Source organism: Triturus cristatus, chromosome 2_2 (assembly GCF_964204655.1).
Source record: "Triturus cristatus chromosome 2_2, aTriCri1.1, whole genome shotgun sequence".
NCBI classification, from domain to species: Eukaryota; Metazoa; Chordata; class Amphibia; order Caudata; family Salamandridae; genus Triturus; species Triturus cristatus.
The window spans coordinates 862,179,878-862,204,305 of NC_140582.1; the positions used below are offsets into that span (position 1 = coordinate 862,179,878).

At 44.7% G+C, this 24,428-nt stretch overlaps 1 protein-coding gene across 1 annotated transcript in view; it reads right to left on the bottom strand.

Moving 5' to 3' along the window:
• Positions 1-984: 984 nt before the first annotated feature.
• LOC146862895 (toll-like receptor 1) overlaps positions 985-24,428 on the bottom strand; it is a 69,370-nt gene continuing 45,926 nt past the window's right edge. Inside the window, exon 3 of the mRNA XM_085642275.1 lies at positions 985-3,579. Within this exon, the coding sequence (XP_085498401.1) occupies positions 1,120-3,528 (2,409 nt within the window). The 5' untranslated portion in view covers positions 3,529-3,579 and the 3' untranslated portion in view covers positions 985-1,119. The remainder of the gene's footprint in view (positions 3,580-24,428) is intronic.

Genomic DNA, 24,428 nt, shown 5'->3' on the forward strand with positions numbered 1-24,428 from the left:
CAAAGAAACAGACAGAATGTTGCCTAATATGCTGTCAGGAATACATTGCAGATGTGGCATCATCTCAAGCTGCTCCGTTAGCTGCTAGTTTTACAGGAGTGTTTGCAGGGAGAAGTATTTTGCCGACTCCAGCTGCATCGGCCCCTCAATGTTGCTGAGTCCAGGTTCATATAACTGAGAGTTCGCAGGCTGTCCTCGGTTACACGTCAACCACAACTGTGACAAGGATGTCTGGGAGCTGGTAGTATAACACTTGGCTTGGCGAGCCCCTCTTAAACAATTTCACACAGTGTACCGGGCGGTAGATACTGTTTTAAACTGTTATTTAATCGTCTACCTATTACCTCCGCTCCAGGGCTACTGTGAGCACTGGCCATCTCCTCTTCCCTTGATATCATCCCCCTGGTTCCTCACGTCTCCTTTACACCGCCCATCCTTTCTTTTGCTCGTATTTGTAGATCCTCTAATGCCATGCGTTCTTCAGCCAATTTTGGCTTCCTAACCGACAGTTCTTTGAATTCTGGGACTTGTAGTTTGCTTTTCCACATTATAACTATAGGCTAATAAGTTTCACCTAGAGAAGTAGTGTTGGCTGAAAAGCCAAGACTGGTGCAAGGTGACACCCATGACATGGTGTCGTGTGGCACTGAGGCTCTTGCATCTACACCTCCCTCTTCCATGAAACTGCCTCCAACTTTACCTATAAACTGGCCTTCTTCTATAGAATGTATAGTATGCCCCGATACACCCTGGATACCTCTCTGCTATCCAGGCATAGTCAACAAAAGCATGACTAGAATGGGCCACCTTATGCTCTGATTACTGAAATAGTCTGATTAAAGGGAATTACTGCTTTTATGTGCCACACCCGTCTCATGAATATTGAACAGCCAGATTCAGCATTCCTGTTGGAGACTTTGGCTGTGCTGATCAAGGAGGTTTTGCATGCCCCAACCCACTCACCCTGACCTCCTCCATGGAAAATGTTAAATTGCATTTAAAATGAAAAAAACAGCACAAACATTTTAATACCCTGAGTAGTCAACAAGTCGAAAACAGAATGTAAAAGTTCAATCAAATGATCCCAGAACACCTAGTCATGATTAGCACTGTGCATCATTAGTTGTCTAAATCTAGCTCGTCTATTTGGTTGTCGTGTAAAGGGTCTTCTATTACATGTTCAGATGTAGGAATTGTGACTGTTATGGCCTCCTTAAGGTTGGCCCAGAAAAGGCCATGTTTGCTTTTCTCCTTAGGCCACTCCAAATAGGATCTCCGTGCCATGAGCGCCTTCAGTTTGTGATATCTGGCAGGTATGAGATACTGTGGAATGGGTTCCAATAATATCAAGATCAAGGAATTGGAATTTTCACTAAATAGTCTGTGATGAGCAAAGTATAGCTCGTAATGACACCATTCACTTTGTACAAAATTTGGAGACAGCACAAAGATTGATTTGTAACTGTTTTCAATGCAGTTAATTATATTTTCGATGATACCTTTTCCTGGAATGAAATGCCTCTCATGTTGACAAATCCTTATAGAACCATCCTCTTTTTGTAGGTTAGGTAGAAGGCAGTTTTTGACCCAATCTGAATCATGCTCACTGTAGGACACAAAAGCATGAAAAAGCAAATCCCTTTCAAGATCTTGGGCGGTCAACTTTTCTGCTCGATACCTGGTTCGCACCCATTGCCACAGCATCCTTACATACCAGGGCAAATTAAAAAATCTACACAGGAAACACAGGCAGAGTATTAGGACCACAGTACTGGTTAGAATGACAACAATCAAAAGAGTAGTATTGCAGGATAACTCCGATAAATGTAAATCTTTGAGTAAAGATCCCCTGACACCTTCAGGATATTGACATCTGTAAGAGGTCAGCCAGCCACTCAACCTGGCAGGTGCTATGTTTCCTTGATTAATGAATTCTCTCATATCACAATTGCAGACAAATGGATTGTTTCCAGCATATATTGTATTGACGTTCATACATTTCTGTGAGTATTCCAACGACGGAGAAGAAATAGAATTCATTTCCACGTTTAGTATCGCCAGGCTACTAAACAGGCTGCAGTCTGGGAGATCTGTTAGCCGGTTGAATGCAATATTCAGTTCCTCTAAATATGTAAAGAGTCTCACAGCTTTTGGGATGCCCGTAATTTGATTTTTTTGCAAATTTAGAATTTGGATTTTAATGGGCAGACATTCAAAAACAGAATCACCTAGGCCATTTGATGACATGTTTAGCACAACCAATGTCGCTGGCCAGTAACATTTTCTGCCCTCCTCATGATATAAGAGATTCTCACTTATGTCCAAAACCGATAAAGATATCATACCGCTAGTCATTGAGCTCACTTTAGCCAGATCTTCTAACCTGTTCCTTCGCAAATTGAGGGTTTCCAAATGAACCAAGCTACTACAGTTTTGAAAAATGTTGTCAGGGATTCTGTTTTCAGAAACATCTAAAACATGGAATACATTGGTTTCTGGTGGACAGGGGAGATGAATAAGGTCTGAGTCTGATAATGTAAAGTTCTCGACAACCATCTCGGAATACATTTGATAGGGATAGATGCCATGAAATAGGAAAACGCTGTTAATAAGGTGCTTTATTGCCACTTTCTTCAATATACTGTCAGAATAGTCAAATTTGACATACGAATATTCAGCCACCAATGTCAATGAATATATATATAAATATTCCACTGAGGAATTGAAAACCGACTGCAGGATAGTTCCAACATTAGCAAAAGGCATTGTGAGGTTGCTGAGGATTAGAGTTTTTATCCTAGATAATTTGTTGACCTGTGAAATTGATGTCGTTGGATATTCACATGGAGCATCACACCTAATATTTGAGAGCTCCAATGTCTGGGAAGTTGTGAAGGCATCTAGCAAAGGAAGCCGCGAAATCACACTTCGTGGGACAGCAATGTGGAGCTTCTTTGTGTTTACAGCTTGAAGGCTTCCCAATTCGTAGCTAGAGAGGTCCTCTAACCCCAAATAGAGAGTTTCCAGCTCCAAAGATTTGATTGCATCAAAATCTGATTTATGTATCTCTGCTGCACTCAACCCCAGATATTTCATCCTTGAAAGAAAATGTAATTCTTCACAGAGACTCATAGTTGTAAACTTGTTATAGGAAAGATCTAAATATTTCAGGTGCTGAACAGCATGAAGAGAGCTGCAGGTAAATCTCTGCAAGCTGTTGTGGGAGACATCCAAGCATTGCAAGACTTTGTTCAGTGCAAAAATGCTGAAGTCAAGTTTTTCGATGAGATTATAAGAAATATTGAGGAATTTGAGACCAGGCATATAACTGACCTCCGAGAGCTGAAGAGTAGATATGTTATTCTGTGATAAATCCAGGGCTGTGGTCCGTGATGGTAGATTCTGAGGTACATTTCGAAGTTGTCTTCCTGAGAAGTTGGCAACAATTTCTTCTCTTTGAGAGAATGCGCAAAGAAGCAGCAACAAAATCAGAAAGACGTTTGTAGCAATGCCCACAATTTGCTCCATGGTTGACTTTTGCAAAGCTGATTTTCTATATTAATTATTCATCTTTATTTCCTACAGAAAAAATACAAATAAACATGTTGAAATTATTACTTAATATAGTAGTACTTAAACAGTATGAATGTTATACATTCTGTATATTTTCCTATTTTTCTTCAAATCACCACACTACACAAATCATAAAACCTTTATTCACACCAAGTCTAGCCACACTATTCCAAATCACCCAGCCACAACACTGCTGGACTCCCGATCTGGTACACCCACAACACCTCAGACTCCACCATCATGTGCACTCTTAATATAAGGTCCTTTTCACACTGCACATCCCAACACATCAATTGCAAATTGCTTCTGAGAAAATGAATTTACTCAATCCTATTGCATACCCACATACCTACACTACAGATTCACACATGCATGCACATGCACACATGTACACACACCCACACGTACACACACCCACACGTACACACAAAATCACTTTCCCTCAATGTTCAAACTCAAACAACATGAAACCTCAATCTCACTGACCACCAACATTGTAGTGTATTCCTTAATTCGATGACTATATAGCACAACCTAACATCAAACAACAGTGCATCTGGAACCCACACATAGAGGCACTTCATGCATCTTTTTAATGCACATCCTATATCTTCAACATTCTGACCACTTGAATCTCCCTCCTACCAAGAAGAGCACTATTCCATAGACACCTAATTCCTCCTCACACGTTCCGATCTCACCTCTTCACACACCCTCACAACACCATAGCACATCATGATGTCCTTCACAAAACTTGACCTTTCCTTCCATTCGCCATATCTTATCCACAGCAAAGTGATCCTCCCAACGTAACATATAACAGCACAACCAAATATTTCCACACGTCAACCATCTTATATATACACTGGAGTGCACACACATTCCATGTGCTATATATCAACAGGGCTGGCGCTAGGCATGGGCAGTGTCGGGAGCTGCCCACGGCCTCGCGCCTGTTAACATGCAAGAGAGGCCTCATAGCAGTGTCTTTTAAAGGCCTCGGTTATGATGCTAGTGCAGTGCTATTAGCCCCTGGGGAGGGGGCCCCTCCCTGGATCTCGCAGCCATCAGCCAAAAGGACTTCAGTAATCTAATTACTGCATTTGCATGAGAACAGCAATTAGATGGGTATTTGAAGAGTCCGTAAGTGTGAAGTCAGCCCTGTCCCTGCATGAATGAAAAGCAGAGTATTTTCATTTGAATCTTTGGGGCTCATCCTGGTGTAAACCGGGACCGTCCACCATGCATGCGGTGGTCCCGCACACCCAATCAGGATGTGACCACCACCATTGGGGTTGGATCCTGCATTTTAACATTGCAGCGGGTGCTGCAGACAGCTGCACCCGCCGCGATGTCAAAATGCCATGTTGTGCATTTCACAGCAGTACGTGGAAGGTTCCACACGGTGCCTGCCACGTAACGCTGTGTAATGGAGAGGGGTACCCTGGGTATCCCCCAAGTGCACCCTCACCTCCCCCAACACAAGGGGGGCATGCAACAGGACCCCGTCACTAATCGCCACCAGCCTTTCCATGGCGAGGCCTTCACTGGCCAGCATCCGATGGTGCCTGCTAGACACAGACACCATTTTAGGCTATGGGAATATCGCGGCAGAGGGAATATCGCGGTACGATTGTGGAAGGAAAGCCACCGCATGGCTGGCGGTGACGGGCCTTTTCGCAATCGTAATCGGGCCCTTTATTCGGCCTTATGTGGCCATGAAAGACAAGTACAATACCGAACAGTTAAATGATCATAAAACACATCTAAAATGACTAAATTATTCACAACATAGTTACTTGACATAAAAAACAGATAACTCAGTGATCATTAAACATAATAGTTAATGCTCCGCAAGGTAAAATCTACAGCACATAATTCCATTAAAACAGTTTGCATATAAAGTGCACAGTGCAACTATAACATGGTGCCTGATCAAGGAAAAGAAATATCAAAAAGCAGAGTAATGATCCTTTGAGACAGACGTTTTTATTCCTCCATAGAGTTCCTGGCTCGAATAGCAGCTTTAAGAAAAAAATCTCACCCTGGCACACATAATTGGGGTATTTACTGATTGCAGGTTGTGCAAAGCCTGTTCACAACTTTGATGCCCCAAAGATTTTAAAAGAGGTTTGAGAAAAGAAGCTTGGAGCATAGCTAAAATAGTTTTAGTAAAGATGTAATGCATTCATTATTGTGAGTAAACCCCGTTGCAGAGACAGACCCGGGAAGTGCCTCCCAAGGCATTAGTTGGCCTTCTAAAACTCATAAGCCGCCATACTGAGCCTGATCTAAATCAGAAAAGGAGAGACCTTGCCCATTGCGTTAGTCAAAGAGAAAGATAAAAAATGGGCTCTGGGCTAGCAAGGATCCAATAATTGCTCTTCACCAACTCCTTCTAAAATCTTTCTTCGCACAATGTTCCAAAAAGAGTCTCTTTACTCGTGATTTGTCTACTTTCTGTAGACTTGTAGAAGACAAAAAGAGCAAACCCCCGGCCACTGAAAGGCTGCATAAATGTATTTCAACCACAGAATGGAGCCCCATTTATCTAAAAGGAGGCAGTCTGAGATGATGTCTCTACAGAGTGTGGCTTGGGAATTTATCCTAACTGTGAGCCAAAGAAGCAAGAGTGTCATTTAGACACTATCGTCAATAAAATGTTGCTTAAGCACTGTGTGTAAGATAAAACATAGAAGCAGAAGGGAGAAGCTGTAAAAATGTCTACATGTGCGATCTGCCTCACGCTGACGAGTGGCATTCTTACGGAAACCCCATATTTCTGCCCAGTACGTGGTAGCCGGGACACATTGGGCATTATATATTTTTAAAAGAGGTAGAATCATCCCCGTCCTCCTTGTCCTAGAGAGATTGAAGATGGCTCCGGCTGACCTGCTGAGTTTAAGACTCGAGCTGGCCAATTGAGGATGGCAGGAACCCGGTAAGTTAAAAATAATGTCCAGATAGGTAAACTCCTTCACACAATACAGGGACTGCCCCTTTATGAGTAATCTGCAAGTTTCAATTCTTCCTGGTCTGCAAGCCATAATATAAAATTTGCCATGTTTAGTGACTAGGCCTAGGCTATCCATAAACTGGATGAAGAGGTCTACCAACACATGCACAGCGTTGGGGGTCTGAGCCAACAGGACAGCATAGTTTGCATATAAAAAAGTGCGGGCACCTGATTGTCAGCCACTCTAAGGATGTCTACCTGAACGGAGGTCAGGTGAGGGCAAAGATTATTAATATAAAATATGAACAACATAGGGGCCAGGATGCAGCCCTGGCGCACACCACGCTTAATGCTGAATACTGGGGACATTTCACCATTTGGGTTGAAGAGCGGTTTTGCCACTAAGTCTGAGTTAAACAAGAAGTTAACCAGAGGCACTTCTACGCCCGTGTCCAGAAGTTTATCCACAACTTGGTTGTGTTAACAGAGTCAAAATGCAGCTGAGAGGGCAATAAAGGCCATATAAAGGGGACAGCGTTTGGCTGATATATACTTCCGAGGAAAAAACGCAAACAGGCCGAAAGGATATGGAGAAGGTCATATGAGGAATCTGATAGAGAAAAGCTGAAATCGGTACAGGCCTTATATAAGGAAGCAATCTCAAGGGCTAAAGCAGAGTACTATGCTAAAACAATTTTGCAGGCACCTAATAATACTAAAATGCTCTTTACCATCATAAAGAACCTATCCAATCTAGCATGTACGGGCAATAAAGTAACCGTGTCACAACAACTCTCTGCGACAATATTGCTACCTACTTAGACGAAAAAATCAACAAGATAGTTGGTGGCCTAAACTCCAACAACAATAGCAGCTTTGATGAGGAAAAGAAACCCACTATGACTTCACCAACAGAAGGAGGCACCCAAGAACTATGAGCCACCCGCTTTAGAGCACTTTCAAATCCCCACTGAGGATATATTCAACATCTTAGCCCAAAGCGTATCCTCCGGGTCACCTTGGGACCCCCTTCCACATGCGATCTGGAAAGAGTTCCAGCCAGAACTATTTCCCTGGCTGCAGCAGATTTGCTGTCAGTCTTTAGAAAGGGGAATTGTCCCAGAGGTCTGGAAGCAGGCAGTAGCAACCCGGCTGCTAAAGAAGCCGTCACTTGATCCTTACTGCCCGTCGAATTTTAGACCAATATCTCTTCTACCGTACCCAGTAAAAATTTTGGAGCGGACAGTTAGTAAGTCCCTGTCCATTTATCTAGAAGAAAACCAGACAAAGACCAATTTGGTTTCCGACCAGGACATGGAAAGGAAACGGCCCTAGTGACAATCCTAGATAACCTGAGAATACGTGCAGACAATGGCAATCTGTCCGTGCTAGTGTTACTGGACATGTCGGCAGCATTCGACACGGTAAATCACAGTATCCTGCTAAAAAGACTAGAGAATATCGGAGTGAAAGAACGGGCGCTAAAGTGGCTGCGGTCATACCTGACAGGCAGGCAACAAGTGGTAACCATTCAACAGTTCACTTCCTTTAAGACCCCTGTGAGACACAGGGCTCAGCAATCAGCCCAATTTTCTTTAATATATACCTGCGCCCTTTAATCCCAATTATTAAGTCCTTTGGCATCGACCTAGTCAATTATGCAGACGATACGCAACTGGTGTTCTCTCTGGAAGGAAATCAGGCAGTATCCCTTGAGAAGTTCCAGGTATGCATGCTCAGAATCTCCAGTTGGCTCAGGAAAAACTCTCTACAATTTAACAGAGAAAAAACTGAGATAGTCTACTGCTCCGTGGCCAAAATTGCTCGGCCTTATCCCACCGAGTTTAGACTCACCCCGACGGAGAAACCACTGTCTCCTGCCAGAACAGCACACAATCTGGGGGTCCTAATGGATGACAATCTTTTCTTTAAAGCACTGCGCCAGATCCTCCCGCTTCTGCCCGTCACCTCCAGACCTCTGGTGGTGAGGAGTCTAATACTGAGTAGGCTGGATTATTGTAACTCCCTATACTTGGGAGCACCGCAGTCAGCACTACGAAAGCTACAGAGGATCCAGTCCATAGCGGCCAAACTGGCGCTAAACAGGCAGCGTATGTCTTCGACATCTTTAGCTCTGAAAGACCCTCATTTGTTACCCATTAATGAGAGAATTCCTTTTAAATCTCTCTGTACTGTATTCAGAGTAGTGCACAGACTAGGTCCAATATCCATACACGAGAAATTCACCTGGTACATCCCTGGGTGAAACCTACGCTCATCAAGCCCAAATCTGGTAAAGACCACTAGATTTAAGAAGACCAGGACAGGTGGCAGAGCCTTTGGGGTAGCTGCCTCACGACTCTGGAATGACCTTCCCCCGAACATCAGACAAATCAAATCTCTGCTTCTATTCAGGAAGAGCCTAAAGACGTGGCTCTTCCCTAAGAACTAGATACCCGAGAAACCCATATTGCTAAACAGGCTATTTTCACGCACAATGTCATCTGGGCAAGTCACAGCGCCAGGATACCCATAGGGTGACAGCATGCGCTATATAAATCTAAGATACAATACAATACTTACTAGTTATTAGACACAGATTCAAACATTGTTCAATTGTTCCCAACCCTGCTCGAACCCAAGTTGGAACATGGGCAGGTTGCACTGATCCTGAGCCCATCCAGCCAGGCGGTTAAAAATGGTCACCCTACCAATAATTTTAACAGTGCTATCTAGTAACGAAATGGGTCTGTAGCACTTCGGAGGCATCCTGTCATCCTTCTTAAAGATGGGTACAATAGTAGCCAAATTCCATGACTGGGGAACATGCATGTTTAGTGAACTGTTAAAAATGTTAGCAAAAATGTTGGGAATCAAGGGGCACCAAAGATCAATATTGCATGTATTATGTCAGTAGGGGTCCCAGGAGGACTGACAATAAGAGACAGAAACACATTGCATCACAATGAACATTGCTCACCTTAGGATTGGCAGCTTTCAGAGAGGAAAATACCAGACATTTGTTGTTTTTTAAGAGTCTGCAGAGACCCACATGGTATACTAAATAGAACTTTAAAAATCATAGTATGTATTCATTTGTACCATGACTTTTCTGCCTTCGTTTACCTTAACATTAGCCAGGTATCGTTTATACATCTCTAGAATACATTTAAAAGTACTTTCTATATATACCCGCTGTTTGAAGTATGTACCGGTAAGGGTTAAAAATACAGGCATTCTCAAATGTTGCTTCTGTTTTTTCGGCCAAGACATGAAAATACCGGTGGGGCCAGAAGACAACTGGTCAGGTGGCAAAACTATTCACCTAGGATGAAGGAAAAGGCTGAAGCACAGAAAATAAATGGAGGTGCAGTGCATATAAAGGGGGTATGACAAAGGAAAGAACTAAGTGAAGAGGTGGGGGAGAGATGACAGAGTAAAAGTACAGCACAGAGGTGACAGGTAAATGTAATGGGGGCAGAACGGCAACAAAGAGCAAGAGGCTTGAGGAAACAGAAAGGGGGGGGAGGAGCAGTGTATGCGACGGGCAGAATCAGTGAGAGAAGGGAAGAGTCTGGGCAGTGCTGGTGCTAAGCATGGGCAACATGGGCAGCTGCCCCAGGCCCTGCGCTCAGAAGAAAACATGGCGCCCTGCTTCAGGGTGAGATGCAACACTATCAGTCATCCCACCCGCTCCTCCAGTGCCCCCTCCCCGATCGGATCACATCACAAATGTATTTTTAAAGGGCGCTGTCTTGACCTCTCTTGTCCAAGTGCATGCCTGCATTTCCTCGGGTGCAAGGGTGGGGAAAGGAAAACAGTGGGTAGGGGAGTAGGCAGCAGTAAAGCCAGCAATTGCGTTGACTCACAATGTCAGGACCGGGGCAGCACCTCGCTTAAAAACCTGCCCTGAAGCATTGCCTCACACAACAAAAGGGCACCTTTGTTCCAAGGACTAGCTGGACATTATCAGGTGAGGAGTGGTGGGCTGGGGGTGGAGGAAGCAGCCATAAAAGTCTGGCATGACAGGGCTGCATCAGGCAGCAAGGTCCAGGTATGGGGCTGCCATTTTGCAGTGCTGCGTGGCCCAGGGCTGGCTCTAGGGCGGTTCAACTGGTGCCACCTCACCGGGTGCTAACTTCGGATGGGGATGCCCTTGCGTTAGTAGATTATGGCTTTGAAAGTGCCGGCTGCTGCATTCCTTGCCACTAGCAATGTTTGGGCAACAATAAAAATGTCATGATAAATTCCGTGATTAATATTCTTCCTGGAGAGAGATTGGAGATTTGTCTAGTGGATGTTTTGACTCATCATAAGGTATTGCAGAGGATTAATATGCCAGCTGCAAATAATGTTTACCATGAAGATCACAAAGTGCATATAATATAAATAGGTCAGTGGGTTACTGCTTTTGTCAGAGAGATCCTTTTGTTACTTGCAGTTTAGAAAGTTAAAATACTAATATAGTACAGTGAGCTATTAGGTGTCATCAAAGAGATTACAGTGTTAAGATTTTTTCCCTTCTTTCATCATCTTAATGTTTAAAAAGCGGTTAATTTGGGTAGAAATCAATTCTCATTATTAAAGAGAACCCTCGAGCATAGTGGTACATTTTACATTCTGAGTTTGTGCTTCTCCAGACCAAGCACTCTTAAACTATACTGCCTACCAGTATGGATGAGATGACATGTGACTCCTACACCTTGGAGTCCTCTGTCTTATGCAACATTTCCAATACACTGATTTTTACATGTATGATTGATCGTCTCTGTGTAATATGTGTGTGATGTAAAGTGCTCTGGTACCCTACACTGGTATGAGTGGTGCTATAAAACAAATTAAATACATCTGAAAGTGGTTATGGAGACTTAAGGGGCACTGTTAAAGGATGGTAGCGAGGAAATCCATGGCAGAGACGGTCATTGGGGGGCACCAACAAACATTGTCCCACAGGGCGCCACCAGTGCTAAATCCGGCCCTGGACTGAATGAAAGATGAAAGAATAAATGGGTGACAGAATGTGAAGGGGAAATGGTGGATATCAGTGGGTGGATGCAAGGATGAAAGGATGAATGAATAGCTGCTTGGATGGGACAAGAGAGATCTTCTTGAGAGGGTTCAAAGTTTGGGGTATTTAAATTTTTTGGCTATCCCTTGCCTATGTGTGACATTTCTGTATTTGCCGTGTATTTACTTATGGCATATTGTTTGAACTGGGGGTCTCTAGTTGGCAGAGGTAGGTACCTTTGACCAAATAGGGACCCTTGCTTCTAAGTCAGGGAAAGGGGATTACACTACTGGATAACCCCTGCTCACCCCCTTGGTAGCTTGGCACAAGCAGACAGGCGTATCTCAGAGGCAGTGTGTTAAGCATTTGTGAACACATACAGTAATACAGTGAAAACTCTATAGATGGACACCACACAGGTTTTTATAAAAAGAAGTATTCTTTATATAGACTTAACACAAGACCACAAACGACAAAAATCCACAATACTGTACTTTAAATTGGTTTCAAGATGGTAGAATTAGCTTAGTTCAAGTTGATGGTAAATGCGACACAGTTCTCACAAAAGTACCTGGATGCGTAACGCAAAATAAACAAAAGGCTCGCAGCGTCGGAGATGTGTCGGTTCCTTGCTTCGGGGGAGACGATGCATCGTGCCTCAATGCTTGCGCAGAGTAGGGGATGCGTCTTGATCCTTACCGGAGAGGAGGTAATGCGTAGATTCTCGTGCTGCAGGCCAGTTGCGATGCAGCAAGATGGCGCCTCAATGCGATGCGACAATCCGGTGAGATGCGATAAGATGGCGCCCTTGATACAACGACGTTGAGACGATGCGACACGCCCTGGCAGCCTTGCGGTGACTCTTGTACTTTGGAGCCGCAACAGGCCCTGCGATGATGCGACGGCGACCCTCACGGTTGCGACGCGCTTCTCCGGTGATGCGACAGCAGACAGCTGCGACGAAGGCACGCTTCTGGGAGATGCGGCGGCAGCACGCTTCTCCGGCGATGCGATGACTACAGCTGCGGTGGCGACACGCTTCTACTCGTTGCGTCGCGCTTCCAGCTCCCAGCGACACGCAGGCTTCTGCAGATAGAATTCCCAGCAAGGAAATTCATGGGGAGCTGGTGGCAAAGTCTGTTGTCCCTGAGACTTCAGCAGGAGGCAAGCACAAGTTCAAGCCCTTGGAGAAATATTCTGCAAGATGATGAAGTACACACAAAGTTCCTTCTCCTCTCCTTGGCAATGAAGACACCACTGCAGGCCAGCCCAGCAACACAGCACATTGACAGGGGGGCAGTCCAATCCTACAGCTTCCTTTGGTTCTTCTCCTTGGCAGAAGTTTCTTCTTGTTGTTCCAGAAGTGATCTAAAGTCTTGGGGTTTGGGTCCCCATATTTATACTACTTTTCCCTTTGTTCCCTGAAGGCAGAGAGGCCTTTGCCTAGTCCAAACCAGTTCTGGTCAGTCCTGGAGCACTTTGTTTACCTGACTCCTTCTTTCCTTTCAGAGTGCAGGGCAGAAACATCAGACACACCACAGGAGGTGGAGCCAGCATTGTGGAGGGACGGCACAGTCCTATTCAGGTCCCAGGTGCAACTCCTCCCACCCATCTACATGCAGATCTTCCTATTCAGCCCTGTGCTGACTCACCCTCTCCCCTGGAATCCCCAGCCCCTGTCACTCACAGAACCAGACACACAATACACAACCTAGCTGAAGCAGGCTTGGACAGTTAAGCAAGAAAATACCTATTTTCTAAAAGTGGTATTTTCAAACACAGAATGTTAAAACCAACTTCACTAAAATATGTATTTTATCAATCTGAGTTCAGGCATACTAAATTCGAATTTCTACCATGTTCCCTGAATCAGTTAGGATTATAAGATGTAATAATCAAACTGCCCATTCCGGCCTATGGAGAACAGAAAGCCTGGCAATAGTGAAAAACAAAAGTGGCTGTAATTCACTATTAGGACATGCCACACACACCAGGGCATGTTCTACCTTATACTTTCAATGCACCCTGCCCATGGGCCTACCATAGGGGTGTCTGATATGAAGATAAGGGAAGGTTTATGGACTGGCAAGTGGGTGCACTTGGTGAGTCAGCATGGCAGTACCAGACTGCACACAGCCTCTGCAATGGCATACCTGAAACACACTTTACAGGCTGCTTCTGTGGATGGCACAACCAGTGCTGAAATCCCACCAGCAGCATTTGATTTACAAGCTCTGGGCACACATGGTGCACTGTACTAGGGTCTGACAAGTAAATCAAATAATCCAATCATGGAGTCACTAATCAGTACATCAATTTAACATAGGGAGCACTTGTACTGTGGTACTGAATGGCAGTGGCACAGTGCCCAAAGCACCTAAACCAGCAGAACATATCAAAAACAGAGGAGGCAATCAGAAAATATGGAAGGGAGACTCACGCCAATGGTACCAGGTCTAACACATATCTACATGATATATATGACATGTTGAGTGCCACCCAACTGCTACTTGAATGTTATACTAGTAATTGTAAATTGTAACATGTCTTGGTTTTAAGTGTAAGGGTCTAACGAGAGCCTTATAATGCCTTGACCTGTACTTGAGGTAAATATAGTACTTGTAGCAATAGGCAAGGTGTCCAAAATAAACTGTGTAATAGTGTATTCTCTGTGCCTTCTTCAAGAACGTTAAAGAGAAAACCACCTTTGTGATATCTGCCAGTTAGTGCTAGCACCCTGGTATGGCAAACTTATTGCAGCTCTATGCAATGCCCCCATAAGTAAGGTCTAACCCCCTATTTTAAGTCCCACTTGTTGATACACTTATAATGCGCACCCTATAGTGGGTGCACCACAGCAAGCCCACCCTTTGTTCAACACCACAGGAAGAGATGCAATGCAAGAACTTCTTAATGACTCTAAGAGTATATAAACCAATTCTCCGGGGATGAGTAAGGCATCAGCTTCCAGTTTCTAGCTAATAAACGGAGCTGTTCCGCAGTAGTCTTGAGGCAATACCTATTTGCTAATACTGTTTCTCTGTCCAGATGATACAAAGGCCTAAACTCTCATCTCAGAGAACTAGCAGGAATGCACAACACTGGTATCCCGGTGCAATAAACACACATGTGCATGAACACAGTCACACTAAAGCGGTTCACTGCCTTTTCCTTACAACTGGCTTCACTAATGATTCCAAAATAAGTGCATCATCAAATGAAAAGTGAGAATTGCATGGCTTTATGAATCTTGAGTAAAATAAGGCAGCGCAAATTGCTGGAGCACTACTGAGAATAAAATGAAACATCTTTGTATTTTTTAAATAAAACATAAGAGAACATTTGTATTGTGTCAGTTAACATAATTTAGTTGGCTACATTTCTAATTTTTAAAGTTTTCTAGGAACTTGAAATGACCATAAATTAATGGACTACCGTCACAGTTCTCTTCAGTTCAGACATTTTTTTAGCCATCTTCAGTGATAGATGTACAGTAGTGCTCGGCTGTAGCCCCATCCACATGACCAGTATAAGATACTAGCGATAACTAGAAAACATGACTCAGCCTTTTACGGTTGTTCTATCCAGCTACCTTCCTACATGGAAATCGATTCTACCCTTCCAAATGTTCCCAGAATTGTATCCCCCTCTTGTTGATGTAACTATATATAAATTCACTGAAAAAAACATAGGTTTCAGGGGCGTTATAGTTAGTTGGACATTTCACTCGTACAAAGCCATGGAAATTCCCCCGTTATAGTTAGTTCAGCTAACTATAACTCGCGCGCCCGCAATGCACTGCTGATGACGTCCCATATTACATCACTCATGACATGGTCAGTGACATCACTCAGGACATCACTGATGACATCTCAAATGACATCACTGATGACATCACTGATGACATCATCCTTGTGATAGACTGGCAGACCTCCTCTCACCCTAATATAACCTTTGATACACACACTCAAAAATACAAACTAACATTTTCAAAACAATGGGCATATCAATACCATTTACAACACACCTATTCAGTAATTCTAAGATCTACACACACATCCACTCATTCACCAACAGTCCCTATACAGTCACTCATACATGTACTCACTCATCATATGTACTCATACACCTATACATCCTGTTACACACCGCCACTCATCCATAGTTACTCACACACATAGTCACACATGCAAACAAAGAATCAAACATTCATTTACTTGCATATACAGTTTACACACACTACCACACTTACTTCTACAGAAACTTACACATACTTACTCTCTTAAACAATCACTTATTGAAACACCTACGTATTTGTACAGGAACTCTTCCAATCTCTCACTCTCACATATACTCACTTATATACACCAATACTCACATATACTAGTTTAAAACACATGTAGTTACTCATAAAGACACTATTGAGACAGTCATTCACTCACTAACACACCCATACACACACTCATCCACCTATACAGTCCTGCACACATGCTGTCTTCAACACATACAAACAGTGAGTCACTCATTCATGCATCTATGCACTAAGTAATACCCCCCACCGAACCATACAGACACTCAGACACTCATACTGATACTCAAAAAACCAACTAATAACCCATATAGACACTCAGGTAGCTACTCACCAACCCATGCAGACACTTATACACAAAGTGAAAGACTGATACAGATATTTACATATTTAAACATTACTCACTAACCCATGTATTCACTAAGATACACTTAATCAGTCAGTTATACCATCAATTTTACAAAAAACAAATCATCCATTTAGACACTTATATACCCATTTATTCTTCCATCGACCTTGAGATATACATATATAAAACATATTTAATTTTCAGAAAAACACACAGTCACTGGATGATGTCATCAGTGATGTCATTTGAGATGTCATCAGTGATGTCATGAGTGATGTCACTGACCATGTCATGAGCGATGTAATATGTGATGTCATCAGCAGTGCATTGCGGGTGCGCAAGTTATAGTTAGCTGAACTAACTATAACGGGGGAATTTCTATGGTTTTGTACGAGTGAAATGTCCAACTAACTATAACGCCCCTGAAACCTATGGTTTTTTAAGTGAATTTCTAAGGTTTTTTAAATGCTAATTTCTAACTATAACGTGCCTGAAACCTATGTTTTTTTCAGTGAATATATATATATTTATTATACTATGTATACATGTGAAAATGTCTCGGTCCGCCTATTTGCCTCGTTGGCACAGAAAAAATGGGTGGAACTGATGTCAGCACACCGACGAGGTCCTCTTATGGCTCCGAAGACGTCATACGGTGTTGCGTGCGGAGCCGTGCTATTATGACGTCCTCGTCAACGTGGGAGAGCTAGGAAAGAATTTCCGTGGAATGCTGTTGCAGGGGATAAATAAGAACAACAAGAGAGCGAGGAAAAGAAAAGAAAAACTTGTCCTCTTCCCCAGAACAATATGATCAAACAAAATGGACAAGTTTCATGCCTCAAAGCAGACTTTTTCGCTGAGATTGTTGAAAACAACGTGAAAGGAAGGAGAGCACAACTGCTGTATAAGAAACCCCTCACCCACCTACCTAGTAGGTGGCATGCTTCATCATCGGGGCCCAACTGGATTGTCTAGCACAATCCAGTTGTGCTACAACGCCTGAGATACAGCGGAGCAGGGTTATGAGCAGTGAGTGAAGTGCTATATGTGAAGTGATTAAGAGTTAAAAAAGTCTCTGGGAAATGCCCTATGAAAAAACTTTAATTAAAAGGGTCCCAGGACTAATGTAAAAAAAGGTAGGGGGGATATAAAAAGGAATGTTATTTTCCTTGTATCCCTAGAAACTAAGGTCAACTAGTTTCAGCCTTCAACATAGTTCTAGAGGCTTTCGTCAGGACCAGCCAAAATTGAAGAAAAAATAATTTTGGTGAATGGCCGTAAAAATAATATATAGGCCAAGTGTAAGTATCAGCACACACCCTAAAGTGTGCTGTGAGTGTTGTGATGAGGTACTCACAGTAACTCCGTTTTTGGTTACCTGCAAATGAAGAATTAATTTAGAAATGTGGAACAGTTGTGAATCATGCATATATACTAGATGCATGCTCCTTACGACTAGAAGACTAGTGATTTTGAACTAGACTGATTTGGTGAGAGTGCATGGACACTAAAGAGGCTTGCGTGGCTACAATGTGCCCCACGAGATCCGTGCGTGAGCAATTGTTGTAATATTGGGGCACATGGTGCACATATTCGTTATCCATTATTTGCGTGCCTATAGCGCGGTAATACACACATTGTACTTATAGAGTGTTGACTGTGCAAGTATTGAAGATACTAGTAGCTGATATGCTAGAATATTCATGTGCACGTGCAGAATAAAATGAGCTGATTATATGGTGGTATATATCAACATAATGTCCGCTGGGTGTGCCGTTCAGCAGACCGACATTCGTGTTTAAAATTGAAAGACAAACAACAAATAAATGACACACAACATAAAATACAGTCTCACTTGAGTGGAGAGGTAGTTAATCCTCTGGATTTAGAACGCCGTGTGGTTCTCCGCTTGCCTTTAGTGGAGAAGAAATGGCAAGGAGAGCGTAAGAGCGCGAACGCGCTTTACAGAAAAAACAAGGGGGTTGAGGGTCTAGACCGGGCAATGGTAGACCCATAGGTACTCACAGTTTGAAAGGGAGACCAGGTCCGAAATACCTAGGGCGGCGATCGGTTCCGCTTGTTCAGCGTCGATACTTGGGAGGGGCGTGGTTAAGAAGGCCGGCAAGCAGGAAGTTCCGTGCTGCCGCTGAGAAGACTAGAACGTCTACAATGTGACTGGAAATAAAAGAAATACTCTGTGTTCCGTGGACGGGGTACTGAGTCGAAGTGACTCGACTGAAGTCTCTGGGCAGGAAAATATAAATTATTAGAATATATAGGAAAGAAACAGGAGTGCACAGTGAAGAGCTCCTAAATATTTAAATAGGAGAAATCCTCCGAGGCCAGCTATGCTAATGATAAATAGGAGAGAGTAAAAAAAAAAAATTGGGTCACAGGCTACCGCTTAGGGCTATGTGTTGAGTAGCGGTATAGAATATGCCTATGTGTGAAAATAAATAATTAAAATATTTAGGAAAGAAACAGGAGTGCACAGTGAAGAGCTCCTAGATATTTGAATAGGAGAAATCCTCCAAGGCCGGCTATGCCAATGATAAATAGGAGAGAGTAACAGATAGGGTCACAGGCTACCGCTTAGGGCTATGTGTTGAGTAGCGGTATAAAATATGCCTATGTGTGAAAGGGCGGGTAAAAAGGAAAGGATAGGAAAGCTGGTTACCGTTTAGGGCTGTGTGATAAGTTTTAAGGGATAAGCTAATGGTAGCAGTGAAGGGGTCTGTACAATACAGAGATTAGCGTTTGCACAAGACTGGACAGAATGATTGTTTTTAGACTATAGAGCGATAGAAGGCAGGGGTACGATGTCATCAGTGTCGATGTATGCTGTTCCAGGGTACATTATCGTTGAGTCCTGTAATGTGGGTTGAGAGTCTGTAAACCCAGCGTTGTTCTTTTTCGAAAAGACGTTCATGGATGTCGGTTGGACTGGGGTCTAGTTGTTCAATGACTACCCATGACATGTCATTGGTGGTATGTTGCAGGGGATATTCACCTAAGTGTTCCGGCTAGTCCTTTGGAAGCAACTGTTCATGTTGCCACTCCAGAAACCAAAACCAGTGATCCGAGGGCAGAGGCCCTGCAGATGGCAAACGAGGTGGGGTGCCCAGTCGTGTGCACCGGTGGGGCAGGGAAGTGACAAGCACCACAACCCACAAAAAAGGTAACAAGGCACTGAATAACACAGGATCTTCTCTTTGTATCTGGCAGGAACAACAAAGTAAAAATGCCCTAGTACCAAAATGTAGAATTAGTGCTACAACGGTCTTCAAGAGGACCTGCGATGCCGCTTCTGCCTCCCGTACCCTGGAGGCGGCACATGGGTCACGCGGTACGGTCATACTGCGGTGGGACGCACACTTGTTGACCTCTCATGGCACTGCTCCACACTTCAGGGAGGACACTTTCCATTAGCTATGTTTTCTGATGACGTGTCGCGCCGGCCCGTCCAACAACAGAACTCCTTTAGATCCAAACAGACTCTTCCACTTTCTCACCGGAAGTGAAACCAAGCCACGCGGACACTTTCACAATACAACAGCTTGGAATGCACTTTTCGGTAAAAAAAACACATTCCTTCCTCCTAATTATTCAAATAAACATCTCACTGAAGAACAGGGCACACCTTCGATCGGTAAACAGCCGTTACAACGACTTTTTTACTTCGCGATACCATTACAACGCATGCATTACCAAGCATGCGTTGTACATCGCAAAGTCATTACTACACATTTTTTTAGAACGCATGGTCATTTACCACGCATGCCTTTACAACAAATTTTGTTGTAAAGGTATGTATGGTAAATGACCATGTGTTCTAAAAAACATGCAGATGATCCACATTGTTGTAAGGAAACAGAGGCTGTTCCATTTCCTCACAACGACATGCACCGCCCCTCAGAGACGACGTGAAGCAGGAACCACGAGGAGAGAGGAACCACGAGGAGTGAGAGGTAAGGTGGATTGGGCATGGGGTGTTTTTTTTCTAGGGTTTAGGGTAGTGCAGTGGTGTTTGGGTAGTGTAGGGGGTTGTGCTGGGGGTAGTGTTTTAGGGTTTAGGGTAGTGCGGTGGTGTTTGGATAGTGTAGGGGGTCGTGCTGGGGTAGTGTTTTGGGGTTTAGGGTAGTGCAGTAGTGTAGGGGGTCGTGCTAGGGGTAGTGATTTAGGGTTTAGGGTAGTGCAGTGCTGTATGGGTAGTGTAGTGGGTCGTGCTGGGGTAGTGTTTTAGGGTTTAGGGTAGTGCAGTGGTGTTTGAGTAGTGTAGGGGGTCATGCTGGTGGTAGTGATTTAGGGTTTAGGGTAGTGCAGTAGTGTTTGTGTAGTGTAGGTGGTCGTGCTGGGGGTAGTGTTTTATGGTTTAGGGTAGTGCAGTGGTGTTTGGGTAGTGTAGGGGGTCGTGTTGGGGGTAGATTTAGGGTTTAGGGTAGTGCAGTGGTGTTTGGGTAGTGTAGGGAGTCATGCTGGGGGTAGTGTTTTAGGGTTTAGGGTAGTGTAGTGGTGTTTGTGTAGTGTAGGGGTCATGCTGGGGGTAGTGTTTTAGGGTTTATGGTAGTGCAGTGGTGTTTGGGTAGTGTAGGGGTAGTGCTGGGGTAGTGTTTTAGGGTTTAGGGTAGTGCAGTGGTGTTTGTGTAGTGTAGGGGGTAGTGCTGGGGGTAGTGTTTTAGGGTATAGGGTAGTGCGGTGGTGTTTGTGTAGTTTAGGGGGTCATGCTGGGTTCTAGTGTTTTAGGGTTTAGGGTAGTGCAGTGGTGTTTGTGTAGTGTAGGGGGTCGTGGTTTAGGGTATAGGGTAGTGCAGTGGTGTTTGTGTAGTGTTTTAGGGTTTAGGGTAGTGCAGTGGTGTTTGTGTACTGTAGGGGGACGTGCTGGGTTCTAGTGTTTTAGGGTTTAGGGTAGTGCAGTGGTGTTTGTGTGGTGTAGGGGGTCATGTTTTAGGGTTTAGGGTCGTGCAGTGGTGTTTGGGTAGTGAAGGGGGTCGTGCTGGGGGTAGTGTTTTAGGGTTTAGGGTAGTACAGTTGTGTTTAGGTAGTGAAGGGGGTTGTGCTGGGGGTAGTGTTTTAGGGTTTAGGGTAGTGCAGTGGTGTTTGTGTAGTGTAGGGGGTCATGCTGGGGTAGATTTAGTGTTTAGGGTAGTGCAGTGGTGTTTTTGTACTGTAGGGGGTCGTGCTGGGTTCTAGTGTTTTAGGGTTTAGGGTAGTGCAGTGATGTTTGTGTAGTGTAGGGGGTCGTGTCTTAGGGTTTAGGGTCATGCAGTGGTGTTTGGGTAGTGAAGGGGGTCGTGCTGGAGGTAGTGTTTTAGGGTTTAGGGTAGTGCAGTTGTGTTTAGGTAGTGAAGGGGTCATGCTGGGGGTAGTGTTTTAGGGTTTAGGGTAGTGCAGTGGTGTTTGTGTAGTGTAGGGGGTCATGCTGGGTTAGATTTAGTGTTAAGGGTAGCGCAGTGGTGTTTTTGTAGTGTAGGGGGTCATGCTGGGGTAGTGTTTTAGGGTCTAAGGCAGTGCAGTGGTGTTTGTGTAGTGAAGGGGGTCGTGCTGGGGGTAGTGTTTTAGGGTTTAGGGTAGTGCAGTGGTGTTTGTGTATTGTAGGGGGTTGTGCTGGGGTAGATTTAGGGTAGTGCAGTGGTGTTTGGGTAGTGTAGGGAGTCGTGCTGGTGGTAGTGTTTTAGGGTTTAGGGCAGTGCAGTTATGTTTGGGTAGTGTAGGGTGTTGTGCTGGGGGTAGTGTTTTAGGGTTTAGGGTAGTACAGTTGTGTTTAGGTAGTGAAGGGGGTTGTGCTGTGGGTAGTGTTTTAGGGTTTAGGGTAGTGCAGTGGTGTTTGTGTAGTGTAGGGGGTCATGCTGGGGTAGATTTAGTGTTTAGGGTAGTGCAGTGGTGTTTTTGTACTGTAGGGGGTCGTGCTGGGTTCTAGTGTTTTAGGGTTTAGGGTAGTGCAGTGGTGTTTGTGTAGTGTAGGGGGTCGTGTCTTAGGGTTTAGGGTCATGCAGTGGTGTTTGGGTAGTGAAGGGGGTCGTGCTGGGGGTAGTGTTTTAGGGTTTAGGGTAGTGCAGTTGTGTTTAGGTAGTGAAGGGGTCATGCTGGGGGTAGTGTTTTAGGGTTTAGGGTAGTGCAGTGGTGTTTGTGTAGTGTAGGGGGTCATGCTGGGTTAGATTTAGTGTTAAGGGTAGCGCAGTGGTGTTTGTGTAGTGTAGGGGGTCATGCTGGGGTAGTGTTTTAGGGTCTAAGGCAGTGCAGTGGTGTTTGTGTAGTGAAGGGGGTCGTGCTGGGGGTAGTGTTTTAGGGTTTAGGGTAGTGCAGTGGTGTTTGTGTATTGTAGGGGGTTGTGCTGGGGTAGATTTAGGGTTTAGGGTAGTGCAGTGGTGTTTGGGTAGTGTAGGGAGTCGTGCTGGTGGTAGTGTTTTAGGGTTTAGGGCAGTGCAATTATGTTTGGGTAGTGTAGGGTGTTGTGCTGGGGGTAGTGTTTTAGGGTTTAGGGTAGTGCAGTGGTGTTTGGGTAGTGGAGGGGGTAGTGCTGGGGGTAGTGATTTAGGGTTTAGGGTAGTGCAGTGGTGTTTGTGTAGTGTAGGGGGTCGTGCTGGGTTCTAGTGTTTTAGGGTTTAGGGTAGTGCAGTGGTGTTTGTGTAGTGTAGGGGGTCGTGGTTTAGGATTTACGGTAGTGCAGTGGTGTTTGTGGAGTGTTTTAGGGTTTAGGGTAGTGCAGTGGTGTTTGTGTAGTGTAGGGGGTCGTGTTTTAGGTTTTTGGGTCGTGCAGTGGTGTTTGGGTAGTGAAGGGGGTCGTGCTGGGGGTAGTGTTTTAGGGTTTAGGGTAGTACAGTTGGGTTTAGGTAGTGAAGGGGGTCGTGCTGGGGGTAGTGTTTTAGGGTTTAGGGTAGTGCAGTGGTGTTTGTGTAGTGTAGGGAATCATGCTGGGGTAGATTTAGTGTTTAGGGTAGTGCAGTGGTGTTTGTGTACTGTAGGGGGTCGTGCTGGGTTCTAGTGTTTTAGGGTTTAGGGTAGTGCAGTGGTGTTTGTGTAGTGTAGGGGGTCGTGTTTTAGGGTTTAGGGTCATGCAGTGGTGTTTGGGTAGTGGGGGGTTGTGCTGGGGGTAGTGTTTTAGGGTTTAGGGTAGTGCAGTTGTGTTTAGGTAGTGAAGGGGGTCATGCGGGGGGTTGTGTTTTAGGGTTTAGGGTAGTGCAGTGGTGTTTGTGTAGTGTACCGGGTCATACTGGGGTAGATTTAGTGTTTAGGGTAGTGCAGTGGTGTTTGTGTAGTGTAGGGGGTCATGCTGGGGTAGTGTTTTAGGGTTTAAGGCAGTGCAGTGGTGTTTGTGTAGTAAAGGGGGTTGTGCTGGGGGTAGTGTTTTAGGGTTTAGGGTGGTGCAGTGGTGTTTGTGTATTGTAGGGGGTTGTGCTGGGGTAGATTTAGGGTTTAGGGTAGTGCAGTGGTGTTTGGGTAGTGTAGAGAGTCGTGCCGGTGGTAGTGTTTTAGGGTTTAGGGTAGTGCAGTTATGTTTGGGTAGTGTAGGGTGTTGTGCTGGGGTAGTGTTTTAGGGTTTAGGGTAGTGCAGTGGTGTTTGGGTAGTGGAGGGGGTAGTGTTTTAGGGTTTAGGGTAGTGCGCCCAACCAGTCACAATAACCATGGACAAAGGAGATCATGACTCTTTTGAACGCTCCGCCAATTAAATAATTTGGGTCAAGGGCCCTACCACGTCCAAGACCTATCAATTCCTTTATTGGGATACCTCATATACTTGGAGAAAAAGGTACATAGTTTCTCATCAATTTCAGGCGCGTGTGCCACCTTCCCCTTCAGTGAGGGCCTGGGGCATTCTCCCCTCATCCTATTCCTGACCTCCCTTTCAAGGGGTTGATGGATTTTCCCCACCACATACTCTGCCACTTTGGTGTCAGGGGTCCACTCCGCTGACCTAGGATGGTAAATTTGGGTAGGCTCGAACATGTCCGAGTGGACCCCGTCCCCAACCCGGGACTGAGAAGAGTGGGACTCTGGATGCCAGGGACGCCCCGAGTCCTTATCCTCATCGGAGGAGAAATCGTCCTCCGATACACCCTCTTCCTCTAAGGGAAACCCGCCGTCGGGGTCTGCAATAGTGGTGACAGGGTCGCAATTTTCTCCGGACTCCTCCTCCTCCCGGCAAGGTGCATGTTTTAGCATTCGCGCATTCTTGAGGAAGGTCTCCGTAAGTTTATCAAATCCTTCCAAGTGCCCCGCGTTATGCTTAACGGCC